Below are 17,876 nucleotides of genomic sequence, written 5' to 3' on the forward strand. Positions count from 1 at the left end.
GGTTAAAACAAATGTTACAAATAATACAAATTTGTTACAAATAACAAATGTTACAGAATACAGACTGTTGCATTAGTTAGATGAACCTCCAGTCTCATGTTTGTGCATTTGCGTTTGTCTCTGGGTATGTATTTGTGTGTGTGTGTGTGGATGTGTGTGTACCAGTGTGATTTTGACCATGTCTGTAGGTGAATAGCATGGTGAACTCACCAGGAAGGTAATACATTTTCCATTTCATATTATGTAGTTTCCCTGGTTGATTCTGAAAAGCCATATTTTGACACGCACCCGAACAAACTAAATAAACCTTTTTAAAATTAAATAGGTTAAACCAATACAAGTCATCAGTTCTCTTTAAATTCTAATTGATTCAAACCTGACAACAATCTAAAACAATCAGTCACATACCAGTTTCACTGAAATACAGAATGCAAATGCTTACACATGCTGGCTAAACATTGGAGGCAAAGATATGTGTCATTTTCCCCCTCGCCTTCGTGTAGATCAAAGAAAGCTGAGTATGGGTGATGAAACAAGAGGGTGTAGGAATGTTCTGGAGATATTAAGTGTAGAGTTGAGACGAGAGTAGTTGATGATTATATCAATAACAGAGGTGGGTTGGGGAAACATGCTCAAATTACCTTTACTTAAGACCTGAGATGTTTCTGAAGCACAGCACAATATGGTCCAACGTGATCTCTTTTGAAAAAACATTATGTACTAGTGATGTAGTTCTTTGGCCATCTTTGCCAGAATACAATTACCCTACCAAAAAGGATAGGCAAAGAAAAACACCTCTTCTGGGAAAAAAAACATACTTTCTGTCATTTTCATGCACTGTACTTAGTCCACAGAGGCTTGTGATTGGCTGTTCATTGGTGTGTGACCACTGTAGCTGTATAAAACCCCAATGGTGGGAGGAGACTTCAGTAAGACACTTTGTTTACTGACACTGAAAGGACTAACAGTCATACTATTACAGCCTTTTCCTTTGCTCTCCAAAACACTGCAAATCTTTTTCCTGGATTTGGATTTCTCAAACAGGCAACATGTGTAAGGGTTTATCAACACTTCCTGCAACCTGCTTGAAAAGGTACGATACTTATGTTCATTTCGGAGGTTCCGCTGCATGTTGTAGATGATTAGTAACAGACAGTTAATGGTACATGAGATCGAAGACATTAAGAAATTCATCCTGTCGTATCTGAACCGTAATGGTAAATGTACAGACAGTACAGAACTCTAGACCAATTGAGTGCCAGGAATCTTGATTCTGCTATAGTAATAGGAAATAATGCTTTGTCTTTATGACAGCTTTTCATTCTGTAGTCTAACACTATCCACACATTGTCTTGTTCCTCAGTGCCAAAGACATCAAGCACAAGATTGGCTTTCTGCTCCACATGCCTGAGTTTCCATCAGACTACGAACAGGTGAAAGAGAAGACCACCGCTGTTAAGAGGTGAGTGTTTTGGGAGATTTTAAACCAATTGAATGACGTAATAAGTTGGTTTAAAATATATAATTATTGTATTTATTGTTAAGATATGTAAGTTTAAGGATGTACTATATTGTAGCCATAATCATCTTACATTGAACAATTCACCAGATAATACATGTTACAGCATTCAGACACTTTAAAATGGATATCACACAATGGAGAATACTGTGCATGTAGGTAAAGATCAAAGGAATACCAGCTGTTCCTAAACAAGTTAGCACAGAGAATATCCTGCTAGATCGTTACTTTCATCAGCACTAATCTCACTAATTTAATCAATGTTCTTTCAATGAATACAAATAAATGCAACCCCTTAATTGCAATTTATAATTGTATTGTCATTTCAGTTTTTTTTTTATCAAACTGTAACTTGTCCTTTGAATACTTAATGTACTTGTTTTCCAATGCCTGGTTTCTTATTAGCTTAAATTGTTCTATTCAGCATGGCTGATGCTCACGAAAAGTTGTCACCAATATCAGTGTTATACATAACATTATGTAAGATGTGAGATATGACATCTGCTGGATTTAAATTAGCTGATTGCAATATGACACAGATAGATTTATTGAAATGGAACTTTGGTTCAAATACTTTTAAATACTTCATTTGAATTTGTATTCATTTTAATTATTGTAGTATTCAAAAGTATTTTCTAATAATTTCCCCTAAATAGCTAAAAAATATTACAAACACTATTTTCAAATACCTGGGTTAAAGCCTCCATGCAGTCTTTTCTGGTTGTATGTCTTAAATTAAAAGGGACAGCAAATCCCACCTAAAGAGGCTAGAATCACAGATATCACTTTTTTCTGCCCTGGGCCTTTAACTGCATTGTATTGCATTTGAAATTGTTGAAATGCTTGTTATTGCTTTCCAAATGTATTCTAAATATTTGTCTTTTAGAAATAAATGATAATATACTGTTTGAAAGTAATTACTACACATGTATTTGAAAATATATTTGAATATATGTTTTTCCTCTGGTTTTAGAGTTTCATCTGCTGATGTGAATAATTGGAAGCTGTCTTTCAACAATCTGATGAATAGTGAAGGTGAGTTTCTCACAATTCAAAGAAAATATCTTAATATTTTAGATTTGGTCCTTCATGCTCAAACATGAATGAGGCCAGCTGATAAATATTGGTTTGATCGTAGGGCATGTGGAAGTTTATAGAGGCAGAGTAGAGACTTCACTAAAGTGGGCAATAATGGATAGAGCAGGGTGACATTTCACAGCCAGGTTAATCATGAATGAGGAGAGGGATGGTGGTTTACTGGATTCAAAAGTGCAAATTGTTGTATTAATTTCTATTGTGTAGATATAAATCGGCTAGCTAAGTGGTTAGCGAATCTTGGAGTGGTGGAGTGAATCTTAGAGGTCGATCATTCGGTCCCAGAGTAATGCAGTTAATTATGTCTTTCAAAGGAGAGTGGACAGTCACTATGCTTAATTATTTGTATTGTATTTTTTTTTTGCAAGTCTATTCATCAACAGTAGACTTAGGAGGGAGACTGGTGAAGTGGAGACAGATGTGAAGGGTGGGGATGGGTATTGAACCTGAGGCCCTGCCAAAGAACCATATGTGCATGCTGCTGGGAGTGTATCCACCCGACCACGGCTCTGCACCCGAAAGTTAATTCCAATTGCACCCAAACCATTACTGTTGATGAGAATCTGTTCATAGTCAACTTATCTGGCAAATATTATGGCATATAATATGTTGTACAGTATATATCAATTTCTACAGTATATATAAATTTTTGTGAAGAGCTACGTCTCTGACAAAAGACTGCAGCTTCATATTACTAATCCACAAAACTAAAGACACACTTTGTTTGACAAACTAGCAAGATGCTTGGAGCTGTATGGTACTTGACTGAGAGTCTTCTGTTACTAGCTTTGTGTTGTCAGGGAACACATGGCTCTTTGGCTGTGTTCTCATGGTCTGGACGTGTGCTACGTGTCTGGAGGCAATGTTGAGTGGCCCCTGTGGGCCTGCTTCTCTGCAGCCTCAATGTTTGTGTGCACGTGTGTGCGTGTGTGTGTGTATGTGTGTGTGCACTGACAGTCCCTGAGTTGTCAGGCTGTCTGTCGGGACACGGAGCGGGAGCATCGGCCTCTTGAGAACCATCTAGGCCTTGACCTCGGACATTCCGCTGCTTCCTCTATGACTCCCATCAGGGCCTGACTAACCTATCCTTCTCTTTGTCCGTCAGCTGGCCGTTCAGTGTTCGCCACTTTCCTGAAGTCCGAGTTCAGCCAGGAGAACATGGAGTTCTGGAACGCTTGCGAGGGATATAAAGTTTCGGCTCCAAATAAGATGGCAGCTAAAGCCAAAGAGATCTATGCCGAATATGTCAAAGCAGACTCGCCTAATGAGGTAGGACGGAACAAAGGTTTTGCGTGTTCACGGCATGATTGTAATTTTGCAGATAAATAGTAAATCTGTCTATTTAAATCAAACAAAAGGGATAACCAGCGGAATCAATCAAGAGTTAATTTAATATTCCATTGGTATTGTTTCCCCCTTTCAAAAAGATGGTAGTTCTCTTGGGATTGTGCTTTTGGATTTTATAACTTTTTTATGGAACTTTTGGTTAAAACATTGTCATTGTTTCATTGCATTAGTAATATGACCACATTTTCTTTCTCCTCATCAGGTAAACCTGGACTCAGCCACGCGAGAGGAGACCAGAAAAAACGTGTTGAATGCAGGCCCATCCTGTTTTGATAACGCCCAGCAGAAAATCTTCACTCTGATGGAGAAAGACTCATATAGAAGGTTTCTCCGCTCCAGACTGATCCAGGATCTGTCCCCTTTGCCCACAGGCATCCAATCCTTTGCTGTGCAGAAAAGGGGAGGGAAGATAGGCTGTTCTGAAAACAGATGTGGTGCATAGATGAAGACAGAGAGAAACATTGTAATACTTGAGGGAAAAATCAGTTGATCTGGAAAAGAGAACAGCTTGCTATGATTGGGTAGGTTTTTATTTTTTCAGTCTTTTATTACAGATTACAGTTGTAACGTGAATCACAATATTACATTTTTTAGAAAAAGTTGTGCTCGAGGAGAAGGAGAGAAGAAAATGATCATAGTTGGGATTTTTCTGAAAAAATGTCTTCTTTCAATTTTCATTATTATGTGAATGTTTACTTTTTTCATGTCTGGAACTCATCAAGGGCAAAAAGCTATGTTGTGCTCATATTTTAATACTGGTTCTAAAAGCCTCTGAATACATTGTAATACATGAATGGAAATTGCTGTGTTTTATCTGACTGAGGTTTATGTTTCAGTGTTTTTCTGTCATTGCTTTACCTGTGGCCAGTTTCTGCACTTCAGAGGTGTAGCTCATTTGTCCTCTGTTAACCTGTCTTAACCAGTCTTAACCAGCCAGGGAACGATTTCACTCACCACTCCGGGAAAAAAGAACTAATCTCAATATGTCCCTAACACACACACCCACACAAACACAAACATACACGCCTTGAGCAATTCAGTGACTGTTTAACTTTTCTTGCTTCACCTGGTCCTTCCCAGGTGTGTTTATAAAGTGAACCTACAAACATTCATGGGTCAAAAGAAAGGTAGCAACTTACCCAAATGTACATTATGGTACTGGGCTGAATTATAAGGTGTAATGACAACACAATACTGTCAGTGTTGAGCATCTTCAATATTTTGTATTACATAAGAACCAGCTTTATTATCAATGTATTGGTCATATAATTGGAATGATGTTGGTGTACTATATGTCACTATTGTCACTAAATGTTGACAAGTTGCTTAAATATCCATGATTGTACGCTTTGTGTTCATTCTGTGGAAGCTAATCTATAGTGTTATCTATGGTGTTGCATTTTGATAGTATCACCATTTAGCTTTTTGTGCAATTCTTTACTCTAAATAGTTAACTTATTGATGTTAAATGTGTCTTATTGGGCAAATGTCATTGATACTGAAACTGCTTGTAATACTATTGATATCACTGTATGGCCCTGTGTGTTGAAAACATTACTACCCCTCTCCTACAGTGATGCTACAAAGCTGCATATTTGTTGTAGTAATCATGTCTATATTTATTTTTTGTTGTACACTTGAAACCTTTATTTATAATAAAGCAAAGTGTCACAAGTTGATTCAACCTTTTACACTCATGAAAAAAAGTTGTATTTTCACTTACTAAATAAAATAAAACATAGGGCACATAAGCTCATTTCCGTGCACTATCTGAATACTTCTTGAGTCCTTAAATAATCAAATACTTTAATTAATTTATCTGTTCATAAACAAAGGAACGGGAATGTAGACCCAGATCCTAGTTTGAACTATTTGAATCTATGGACAGAACTCAGTATAAATATTGCCTTTACCTCCCACTGTAGAGGTTTTTGGGGGAATACTGTATTTATATACAGTGTACATGCAACATAAGCAAGAAGCAACTATATAGAACAATGACTTCAGGTTCTCTTCCTAGATTAGATAAGATTTATTTAACTGTATCCCAAACTGAGCAGGAAATTACCTCTTTATTGTCACTGAGTAATTTATTAATTTTATGCAATGAATTCTATATAAACATTTACCCTTTGCTTAGGTTTCAAAGCAGAGTTGAGGGAAGAAAACATGGCTCTGTAGCTGCACACTTCTGGAATACTTTGCAATGCGAAGCTAACTTTTAACAACGTTGGTAACCAAGCTAACAAACAAATGAAATGAAATGGAAGATTCCTGAAATAAATTGACTATCATGTTCAACTTTGAGCTGGCAGTTAGGGACATGAACAATTACAACCCTGTTTCCAAAAAAGTTGGGACAGTGTGTAAAAAGTAAAGAAAAACAGAATGCAATGTTGTGCAAATCATTTTAACCCTGTATCAATAGCAAAATGGTATCAAGACAACAAATCCAGATGTAGAAACTGAGACATTTTATTGTGTCTTGAAAAATATAGGCCCACTTTAAATTTGATGCCAGCAACACATTTCAAAAAAGTTGAGACAGGGGCAACAAAAGACTAGAAAAGTTGGGTAATGCTAAAACTAAACATGGAAGAACATCACACAACTAATTAGGTTAATTGGCAACAAATCATGATTCAGTATAAAAAAAAGCATCCATGAAAGGATGAGTCTGTCAGAAGTAAAGACTGGGAGGGATTCACCATTCTGTGATGAAAGACTGCACAGGCAAATAGCAATAGCGCAACAATTTAAGAATTAAGAATGTACAAGTCCAAAGAGTTTGGGGATCTCATTATTTACGGTACACAATATCATTAAATGATTCAGAGAATCAGGAGAAATCTCTGTATGCAAGGCCAAAAAACAATATTGGATGTCATATCTGGACATAACTTTGTAGTGGGAATCATTGCATAACACAGTGCATTGCAGCATCCAGAAATGTAAATAAAAAATGTTACCATGCATACAAGAAACCATAATAAACAAGATCCAGAAACACCGCTGCTTTAAGATGGACTGAGGCAAAGTGCCAAACTCTGCTGTCGTCTGACAAATCAAAAGGTGAATTTTTTTGGGGGAATCATGGACGCCGCGTCCTCTGGACTAAAGATGAGAGGGACCATCCAGCTTCTTATCAGCGAACAGTTTAAAAGCCAGCAATCCGTGATGGTATGAGGGTGCATTAGTGCACATGGCTAATCTGTGAAGGCACCATTAATGCTGAACAATTTATATACGTTTTGGAGCAACAAATGCTGCCATTCAGACAAAAACAATTTCAAGGAAGGCCTTGCTTATTTCAGCAAGACAATGCCAAACCACATTCTGCACGTATTACAACAGCAAGGTAGTAAAAGGTGCTAAACTTGTCTGCCTGCAGTCCAAACCTCTCACTGATTGAAAACATTTGATGCATTATGGAGACCCTGAACTGTTGAGCTGCTGAAATCCTCTATCAAGAAAGAATGGGAATACATTTCACTTTCAAAATTTACAGGAATTGGTCTCCTTAGTTCCCATACACTTACAGAGTATTGTTAAAAGAAGAGGTGATGCAACCCAGTGGTAAACATAACCCTGTCCCAACTTTTTGAAACGTGTTGCTGGCATCAAATTCAAAATGGGCATGCATTTTTCAAAAAACAATAACATTTCTCAGTTTCAACATTTGATATGTACTATTTTCTATTAAATATAGGGATAAATAATTTGCACATCATTGCATTCTGTTTTTATTAGCATTAAATGCAGCAAAGATAAAACGACTACTCCGGCTACTCTTTTTTCAAAGCCTCTGGCTCTATATCCAAGAAATTGTCCTCCCCCTCAATCTTTAGTCTTGGCTGATGACTTAGTCAACAACTTTCAAAGGAAGGTTGATGACATCTGCACCTCATATACTCTGCCTAGCAAGTCCGCTCACACTGAATTTGTCCATGATTTAACCACTTTTTCTCAGCTCACTCCATATGATATCCTGCATCTAATGATGTCTGGTTGTGAGACAACATGACCATTTGACCCAGTGCCCTCCTCCATTCTCCCGACCATCTCCAGAGACCTTATCCCATTCCCCATCTCCCTCATCAACCCTGACCACTGGCTGTGTACTCCCTGACTTCAAGATGGAGAGAGTTGTTCCCCTCATAAAGAAGCCAACATTCTGATGTTCAAAACTACACACTTGTATCCCTCCTGACTTTCCTTTCTAAGACACTTGAGCATACTGTCTCAAACCAACACTTCTGTTATTTCTTTCAACCCTAAGCAGTTAGGCTTTAAAATGGGCCACTCAACTGAGACTGCTCTTCCCAAGCGAACTCTCCTCTGTTGTCATTCTCTTAGATCTATTCTCTGCCAATGACATTGTGAACCATCAAATCCTACTCTCCCCCCGGTCTGGGCATCGCAGACACAGTATGCTTTGGATTGCATCCAATTTGATTGGCTGCTCCTACAAGGTTGCATGAAGACAATTGGTGTCTTCCTCATGGCCACTTACGACTAGAGTTGTTATTGCAGCCTGAAACCAATGGATATACGGCGGCCCAAGCCTATTTTTTTAAGAATGTAAGCTGGCTGGGCTGAGTTCGGGCTTTCAAAGTAAAAACACTAATAAAAAGCTGTGTACTTGGGTGACTGGCAACCTGTCTCTTGCTCACCTCCTCTGTGCCATCTGCAATGACAGTAGCAGGAGTGTTGCTGAGGTTTCTAATAATGCCAGTTATTGACTAGTTTTTACTTGGTTTTGACAGAAATGTATGTTACCGAAATATATTTACAGATTCAGAATCTGTCAGATTTCCAAAGATGTATAAAGCTCTGGATGTTTTATATTCCCCAAATCAAAGGTTTTTGATTATATTCAACGTAATCTTATTTTGTCAGTTGTCCCCACTTCAATTTTGCAGGGATAAGGTTTCCTCTCTCTTCACAATTCACTCGCTGCAGTTTCTGACAAATCTATGGTCTAGGAAAAAACAACTCTAAGTACCTGAAAACAACTCTAAGTACTAATGGTGTTGCTACTTGGGTCTTTTAAATCCTCACGTGGTCTCTCCTATAAAGCTATGTGGACGATATTCAACTACCTTTCTCCTACCCACTTTTGACAACCAGATGCAGACATGCATCTCTTCAAGCCTGTCTGACATAATTTGTTTGGATGTCAGTCCATTACCTCAAGCTCAATATAAACAAGAAAAAGCTGCCTTGATGCTTGCCTACAGTACAGTACAGGTTCTCCCTACTTTCAGGCAATGCCCAACCCCTACTGTATGTCACTATCCAGTCCAAGCTCTTCTCTCACCTTGCACCCGAATTGGATGAACTAGCTTCCAGTTGGGGCTGGGATAGCCTAGTCTGCCCATTTCCGGAAAACATCTGAAACCCTCCCTTTCCGAGGACTTCCTGAAATAATTAAACTTCATAGCCGCCACCCCCATTGACTTATTGACTAGGTTTTATGTTTAATATGTTAATGAATTGTATTGTGGTCTTTCCAGCACTGACTTTTGCTGATAAGTAATTAACTGAGTAGAATGTATTCAATATAAATGTAAATGTAAATAATACTGTAATACTGCTAAAATATAATTCTCATTCATTTGACAGGTCTTAAATCAAAGGGATCTGCCATTTTAGAAAATATGGAGCTGTAATGTGTAACGATACAGCTATAGCTGCACCCTCTAGTAAGATTCGATTTGAACACCATCTTGATTTCAACACCATTTTCTAGAAATCCCAGATCCTATTTTCTTCCATGGAATGTATTGTGTTTACTTATAGAATCAGGAATATACTGTGTTTACTTATAGAATCAGGAATATACTGTGTTTACTTATAGAATCAGGATTATACTGTGTTTACTTATAGAATCAGGATTATACTGTGTTTACTTATAGAATCAGGAATATACTGTGTTTACTTATAGAATCAGGATTATACTGTGTTTACTTATAGAATCAGGATTATACTGTATTTACTTATAGAATCAGGATTATACTGTATTTACTTACAGAATCAGGAATATACAAAGCGTGCCAGAAGGGCTTCTGATGAATTCAGAAGCGTTTACCGAAGTTAGAGATTTAGGCCAAATGTGGTCTAATGTGAAATCATTCAGAAATCCACAACATTGCACAGCCTCAGATTTTACCAGGATCGGTAGCTTTTTAAATATTCATTGCACTGATGTGAATCGTGTATAGTGTGATTACAAGGCATACAGCAGGAATATATCAGTTAAATGTATGCCAAATCAGGCCATTGCAATATTTCAAAAACAATTTGGATACTTCTAGTAAAATGTGTGGGATATCTAATTCATCTATCCATCCATCCTTGCATGGTAATGTGACGACAAAGCTTTTTCCAGGGCTAAATATTAATCTATTGTTTACTTGCTACACATGACATCAGTAGCTCACCCCCCCCCCCCCCCCAAATAATCAGGATAATTGTTCCAAATCATTGTCAAGACTGACAACGTCGTCCTTGGGGCATGTTGTCTGGACCCACTGGTGCACCTCTTTGAGATGCAATTTACATGGACGGTTAAATTATTAGGAGAATGAACACTGTGTAGAGCTAAAAGAGAAAAAGGAGTTGTGAAACATTGAACAGAGCCTATTACAATTTGACCTTCTCAGTTTTATCATTTTACTTAAGAAAATAGTCAAAAATATGAAGTCTTAAACAAAGCCTGGGTAAGGTCAAAATGTCATAAATAGTTTGATTAATATTTTTTTTTATCATGCTTTTAGATAGAAATTATTCCAATCCTTTATTTCCCCAACATGGTCATTTTTAGTTCTGTGTTTTCTGAGGAATCTTTAGTTTTATAAGTACAGACAGCTCACAAAAACTGAAGGAATTTCATTTGGCTTAATGTGGACTTTATTGTGCCATAGAGTTTGGACCAGATGTTTAGATGTTGGCAGACGTGTTTGGATTGCTGGTGTGTATTGTACTGGACGAAGCTGAACAATGAGTGCAATATGTTGAAGCATTCCAATACTTACAAACCCTAGTCCACTACAAATGCTGAATAGGAAAATAAATAAATACTTCAAAAGTTGCACTTGGTGTGGTAAATTGTGAGTGACTGCCATTAAACCTATTTTAACAGAAAGGTAAGTTCCTGACCTTTCTGGAACTACAGTATGCAGAATTACTAGGTATTGGTTGTCATGAAAAGCAACACATTTTTGGATACTATTTAGACAGCAATCTTTTAGAACTTAATAGGTTTTCAACGGACCACAGTTACTATACATTTACATGATTTAACATCTCTGCATCTACAGTATTCGGTTGTAAAACACTTCCTTGGTCTATCAAATGCACATACAAACACACACATATCCACACATGCTTTTGAAGATATATATTTCTTCTATATAATGTTCCCTTACCAGGAGACAATATGTATTTATTTAACAGTCTACAGAGCAAATACAATACAACTAAAACACTACTCTATGTGGCTTATACGAACATTCATCATTTATCATAAAAGATTAATCATTTCTATGAATCCAAAAACTGAAAAGCTCCACTAAATCTGGGATGTCACCAGACTTGCAAGATACCCAGGGCTCAGGTATATTGTTGTGGGCTTTATTATGATATAAAAAACACCATCGCAGCTGCGTTAAAATTAGTTCCCAAAACAAGCAAAAACGCAATAGTGCCAACTCATCAGACTAAAATACATCTAGTTGGAATTGGATCACAAGACGCAGGACGGATGCCCTGGAGGCCCAGGCCTAACAACCCCACCAAATTCTTGTCAGTGTCAAACGATCAGAGTGAAACAAGGTCGGTAGACTCCATTTACAGCCAGAAAACACACTAAACTGGTCTGACTCCCAGTCTGGATGGAGTGAATCTGGTTAGTGTGAAAGGCTTTTTCATTTGAAAAGGGATGGTTTCCACAGGAAACAATAATGATTCACTGACGTGTTCATCAACAAACCCATCTGGAAAGAAGAAATTCAACTTTAAACCTTGTTATGTCCCTTTTTCCTGTGTGTGTGTCTACCTGCCTTTAAAGTTTGCAATCACTGACACAGATACAAGAAAAATCCCATCTGTGTTAGCAGACTAACACACAGAAATTGCATAATTTGATCAACTGCATTAACTTCTTCGTTTAAGCATGTTATAGGTTAAAATATCTGTCAGTGAAAGACCTCCCAGTTAAAACACCTCCTTGAGCCATTATGATACGTCAAAATAACCAACGACGAAAACTAAATTAAACTAATTTTGTTTATCTTACATAACCCACTGACTTCTGGCAGCTTCTTTAGTTTATTCTGAATCTGGCGTCAGGAGATTATACTTTTAAAGAAAACAGAACTCTTACTGCCTTTGGGTGGCATTAGAATTGGAAACATAGTTGTGGATGAATGAACAAGTTTGATCAGAATGTAGGCAACAAGTTTTGAGGATGATCTGAAACATGCAGTCCAAAAAGCATAATAGCTTCTGTTTTATAGAGAACGTTCAGTTCAGTGTTTAAAATATTTCATGAAAACTCATCTGCAGTCCAGCCAAGTAGAACTTGCTAAACCTTTTGGTTAACACTTACTGATAGTGCTCTGGGCCTCATCCACATAACAGAAGATAAGAAAAACAGACCATTTTGGACTGAAGCTGTCTGAAGAGGTTTTTGTGTTGTTTCTAGAAGCTAGCACCGAGGGAAAGCTCGTTCCACCATTGGGGAGCTAAGATCGAGCAAAGCTTTGACCCGGACTGAGTGAGAGCTGACTTGTTGTATGGGTGGAATAGCCAAGACACTGGAGGAAGCAGAGCAGACTGCTCGGGTTCGGAAATAAAGATTGAGCATAGTCTAGTAAGGAGAGGCAGTACCCCTTGCTTTACAAGGTTGTAGAGAATTAACCTACAAGAGCTTGCCACTGATTTAATGTTTGAAGAGGACAACAAGGTGTTGTCCAGGGTCACCCCACTGTACTGTGCACTCAGAGAGGGAGTCAAGAGTCATCTAAGGTGTAGAGGTCCTGGAGTGGGAGGAAGAGGAGCTCCGTCTTTTCCAAGCTGAGTTTTAGGTGGTGGGCTGACATCCAAGCTGAGATATTTGCCAGGCAAGTCGAAATGTGTCCACCTGGGTGTCAGATAAGTGGAATAAGATAAGTAATTGAGTGTAATTTGAGTAGTCGTGATAGGAGAGAACATTGAGGGATAATGAAAGAGACAAGCGACTTTGTGTAGAAAGAGAACAGGAAAGAGTCTAAAGCCTTGCACAAGCAGTGAACACAGACAATGATCTTCTCCACACCACCTGGTAAAAGCAAGCTGAGAAGTAAAACGTATGTTATGTGTAGAGGCTGAGACACATAGCCCTGAGAGGGTGGTGAAGAGGATATGATGCTTTACAACAGGAGTATTACAACTTTTTCTTTCAGGGGTCACATTAGGACATTGAAACACATATTGAAGTACCTTTGGCCAGGACTGAGTCAGTTCGTGGGCTATAATTTTAACAACTCCTTTCTTTGTATTCTGGTTTACAGTAGTTAGTGGATAGATCTTGGACAATGATATTTTGAGAGATTGTAGAGCCTCCGTGACATAGAGGAGCGCGTTCTCAGTCGAGTGACCTCTCTTGAAGAGTGTCTGATTAGGGTCAAGAGGATCAATATGAAAGAGATAACAAGGAAGTTGGTCACATGTTCTTGGAAAAGAAATGAGAAGGGACGCCAGTCTGTAGTTTCTGACATCCGAAGCGGTCAAGGGTTAGTTTCTGGGGGAGGGAAGTGAGTCTGACTAATACAGTGGAAACAGCTGAAGGTCAGGAAAGAGTAGATGAGGGAAATTATGGAAAGAGAGGGTAGAGAAGAAGACATTAGTAGTACGAGTGAATTCAGTAGGCTGAGTGGAAAAGGAAGAGCCTTTTTTCCATGTGGATGTCATAAGTTGTCTACAGAAAGGGAGGAGGGTAATGGAGGAGATGAAGAAGTAAGGAGAAGAGAAGGTGGAAGATACTTTCCCAGGGTTGGAGGGCATGCTTTACAATGATATAAAGCGGGTTGAGCAAATGGGTTCTCTCTTCATCTACCTCTGTTCATTGTTTTTCATTCTCTTCCCATGTTCTCTAATCCTCTCTCTTTTTGCTGTCCCTTTGTTCATTTTCTCCTTCTGTTTCATGTTCTGTGTCTCTTTCTTTGTTTGTGTAGCTGCAGGCAGGGCAGGAACAATGCAGGCCTGGTCATTACAAATGACCAGAGAGGGCCTGGTGTTGCTAATGTCATCAGGTTGAGTCCCTTGGTGGTAGACCTGCCTGTCTGGAGTTCTGGAGGCCTGGAGCTCTGGAGGCCTGTGGCTCTGGGATGAGAGGAACTCCAGAACCATTCAAACATCACACACTATTGTGTTTTAGATCTTTACTATTTTGATGATATAATAACGTTGGAGCACCTTGTCTGGGTGGCATTTGTGTGTGTTAATATCAATAGACTGTCTTTATTTGGTTTTGGGTGGACCACAGGAAGTGTAGCTTTTGCCAGTGTTGATCTAAATAAACATGTTACCACCAGTGTCTAAATCCCCAGAAATTCCCAAACAATCATGCAAAAGTTTCATTGTCACAGCGCTATCAGAATTCCACTGAGCTTGTTTCAATGAAAGGCAAGAACATCTCCGTCTTAACGTGTAGCAAAGTGGAACCTTGTAATGTTTTTATTTTCCACTGCCTTTCTATGCAGCTATTGCAAACATCACTAATATTATATGGGCATTGATTTTAACTGTCCATCCATTAATGGAATCTTAAATTATGAACAGTAGGGAGTGCTCTAGTTTTTTTGTCATTAAATACAAGTCATTTAGCATACGTGCTTATCTACAATAGTTTATGCATACCCTTTTCATCATTCATCAAACTTTCCCCCTGCGTGGATCAACTCCACAAACCTGCATTTGCAAGCACCATACTCATGCCAACTGAACAACACAATAATGATGGTGATATTCAGAGATGGGTTAATTCAGTTGAGATTTCTTGTTTGTATGCTTTAAGAGGAGACAGCTGGTGGTACAGACTGAAATGATGAGAAGTTGTCTTAAAAAAGGTACATTGATGAGAGAAGGTGAAGCTCTTGTTTACTTTTGTCAGTGAACGATTTACACATGCACTGGTGATGTTTTGCTAATCTGAGCTTTCACTGCGATTCTCCGTCTCTTCATGATATATGGGATAACACAACAGATGACCATAAGAAGCATTGAGGTGTTATCTGACCATCTCTGCACGTTGTGAGCTGTTATCTTCAGACCAGTGTTGTGTTCTCCCAGTGTATATATTTGGAGACATGGCTTGGGGCCAGGCACGTTTCACAGGGTGCTAATGGTGTTGCTTGGCAAGGCAGTATAAGGTGATGCAAGCTTTTTCTTAACGTCATGAAGTCACATTGACTGCTGCGGCCCTTATAAACACTGTTAGCTTGTTCCTGAAAGGAATGTTATACAGATGTAACAAGATGACGGATATTCTTTATCCTGTTCGGGTGACACAGCCTTGTGAAAATATAAACACGTGACAGAGCCTGCTACTGTCTGTGAAGTGAAAGCTTGTAGCTGGTAAGAGAGGAAGATGTTTCTCAGTTTCACCGGGGCCCCTGAGTGGCCATTATTACCCCCTTCTGTGTGATTCTGGCAACCGTGACAGTAACAGGGACTGTTAAGCTTACATATTAGGCTGTGACAATGTTAGCGTTGGCCCTGTCTTCCATGGTAAATCTGCTTCTACTTTGTTTTCCAGTAGATACTCTGACATTTTCATTTGTTCGCCAGCGAATGACGCACTCCTCCTGGCTCCAGTAGACACATTATGTTAATTGGAATTTAATACAACCTCACTATATGTAAAAGAGAACGACAACTCATGAGTCTGGAGCTAAGCTAAGATGTGTGTTTGTAATTGGACCATATCTTAGGAGGTGCTCATTTTAAATGTGATTTTTTTTTTTCATCCTTGTCTCTGATCTTAAAGGGCTATTTAGGGTTTTATTATTTTTTGTATATCTATGAAAAGTAACTATGTAGAAATATCCTGAATTTCATTACATAGAAAATGTATTATCATTGAAAACACTTGCCATGCAAAAGACTCCAATCTGCTTGTAAATCCTTAGCCTTGCTTTGGGTATTATGGTGTGATATGTTCTTCAGTAAATGCTAAACTTGTAATCACAGAAAAGGCAGAAGAGAAAAATATTGAATAATAAAAACAGTGACAATAAAAGATGTTTTCTCTTTTATGACAGTGAAAAGACACGGTTCTCTCCGGGATACTTCTGGTCTAGTTCTCTCTTGATAACAACTCGCATTAATTCCAGTCTGGTAGTAATTAATAACTTAATCAAGACAAAAAACCACCAAATAGATATTTACATAGAAAATAAATACATCTTCAGGAATTTAATGTATTGATGCCTTTTATGTGGTTCACTACAAATAATACATGCACAGGCTATATGGAAGAGAGATAACTTAGGACTCATAAGTCCATACTGATGTTGTAATGGTGTTTTCACTGAAGGGATGACATCTTAGGCAATAGCGTCAGATTGGCCCATATATGCAATTGGATATCCTTATCAATGTCACGTCAGAAGCATGTTCTTTGATAGTATTACAATACCATGTCAGTTGAGTACAGTGTATATGATCTGATTTTATATTTTAGCTTCAAGTGAAAATGGTAAATGGACAGTCAATTGATTATAATCACCTGCTGTCCCCTGACCTACGGTGTAAAATCATGTCAAATTGTGCTTAATAGGGACAATACTAAGGATTATGGCAGCCCCCAAAAGCTGAACCCCTCAAACACCGTATTTAGAATCATGCATATCAGAAAAACAGTGTAAGCTATTGATGTCTCATTGCTACATTGCGCTGAGATAGCATATATCCACAATACAACTTATCCACCTTTCAAAACAACCTACTTGCTAGAATATGAAATGTGTGAAAGCAACTTATTATAATGCATGGTGTGTTAAGAATATGCTAAAAGCTGTATTGAAATACATGAAATTATTTGTTAGTTAATAATGGATTGTATACATTTTTCTTTAGTTAGATGATGTTAACATTGGATTTCGTTATGTCCTATGCTTCATGAATATCTTTATGACCGGCTGATAATGGTTGAAGTTAATATGTGCCATTAGTTAGGTACAAAAAAGTTTGTTTCTTTTTCTTTTAGATCCACTCCTACATATTTCCATCTTAACAACTTACTAACCACCGTGGTCCATCAACTACTGAACAGAGTGCCTACCACTGGTCCCAAGGACGGTCTTAGAGCCCAATGTCTATGCCTATGTTTTATAACAAACGTTTATCACTTGGCTGTGTGAATGCTGACTGGCTTCAAGCCTCAGCCTTTCTTCCTCTAGAAAACTGAATGGTACTCTTTTACACAGGGAATTTGTTTAAAAACATAAGTTGGTGGAAAAATTATCAGATTTGGGAGGCATGTGAAAAAGAACACCCAGAGCATTTACACAGCCAGCCCAGTTAATATGTATCTCCAATAACTGGTATTTAGACTAATCACCACAGACCATGCCACAGACCATGCCATGCCACATGTCGTTTTAGAGATGATCTGATTATTCAGTAGACCATTTGGTGAAAACATTATCACTTTTGGGCTGCCTGTGTAAATGCAAGATTCCCCTCTTTAGAAACTCTGAAAGCCTGGGAACCAATGATGTACCACTACAGTCTGTTTATCTGTCTAGGCTCTTATTATTTAGACTATGGCATAACATCATTGAGTCTTATTATTTTTTGCAGTAATGATTATCTTTAAATCATCTTCCAGGAAATTGTGTTTGTCCAATGTATTTATGTATATCACTGT

The 17,876-nt window shown here is 38.1% G+C and overlaps 1 protein-coding gene across 1 annotated transcript; it reads left to right on the plus strand.

Annotated features, from left to right (window-relative positions):
* The first annotated feature begins 942 nt into the window (after positions 1–942).
* rgs4 (regulator of G protein signaling 4) lies at positions 943–5,650 on the plus strand. Its single transcript, XM_010872290.3, has 5 exons — positions 943–1,093; positions 1,364–1,462; positions 2,493–2,554; positions 3,720–3,883; positions 4,164–5,650. Exons 1-5 carry the CDS (start codon positions 1,050–1,052, stop codon positions 4,401–4,403), a joined length of 609 nt encoding a protein of 202 aa, XP_010870592.2. The 5' UTR covers positions 943–1,049; the 3' UTR covers positions 4,404–5,650.
* Positions 5,651–17,876: the final 12,226 nt, after the last annotated feature.

Source organism: Esox lucius, chromosome 8 (assembly GCF_011004845.1).
Source record: "Esox lucius isolate fEsoLuc1 chromosome 8, fEsoLuc1.pri, whole genome shotgun sequence".
Classification (NCBI taxonomy): domain Eukaryota; kingdom Metazoa; phylum Chordata; class Actinopteri; order Esociformes; family Esocidae; genus Esox; species Esox lucius.

What these genes read in the sequence shown, in the direction of transcription:
- rgs4 (XM_010872290.3), top strand. Translation starts at nt 1,050, where the DNA reads ATGTGTAAGGGTTTATCAACACTTCCTGCAACCTGCTTGAAAAG. An exon ending in CCTGCAACCTGCTTGAAAAG is followed by an intron (nt 1,094 to 1,363) that starts GTACGATACTTA and finishes CTTGTTCCTCAG; the next exon opens with TGCCAAAGACATCAAGCACA. An exon ending in CAATCTGATGAATAGTGAAG is followed by an intron (nt 2,555 to 3,719) that starts GTGAGTTTCTCA and finishes TTTGTCCGTCAG; the next exon opens with CTGGCCGTTCAGTGTTCGCC.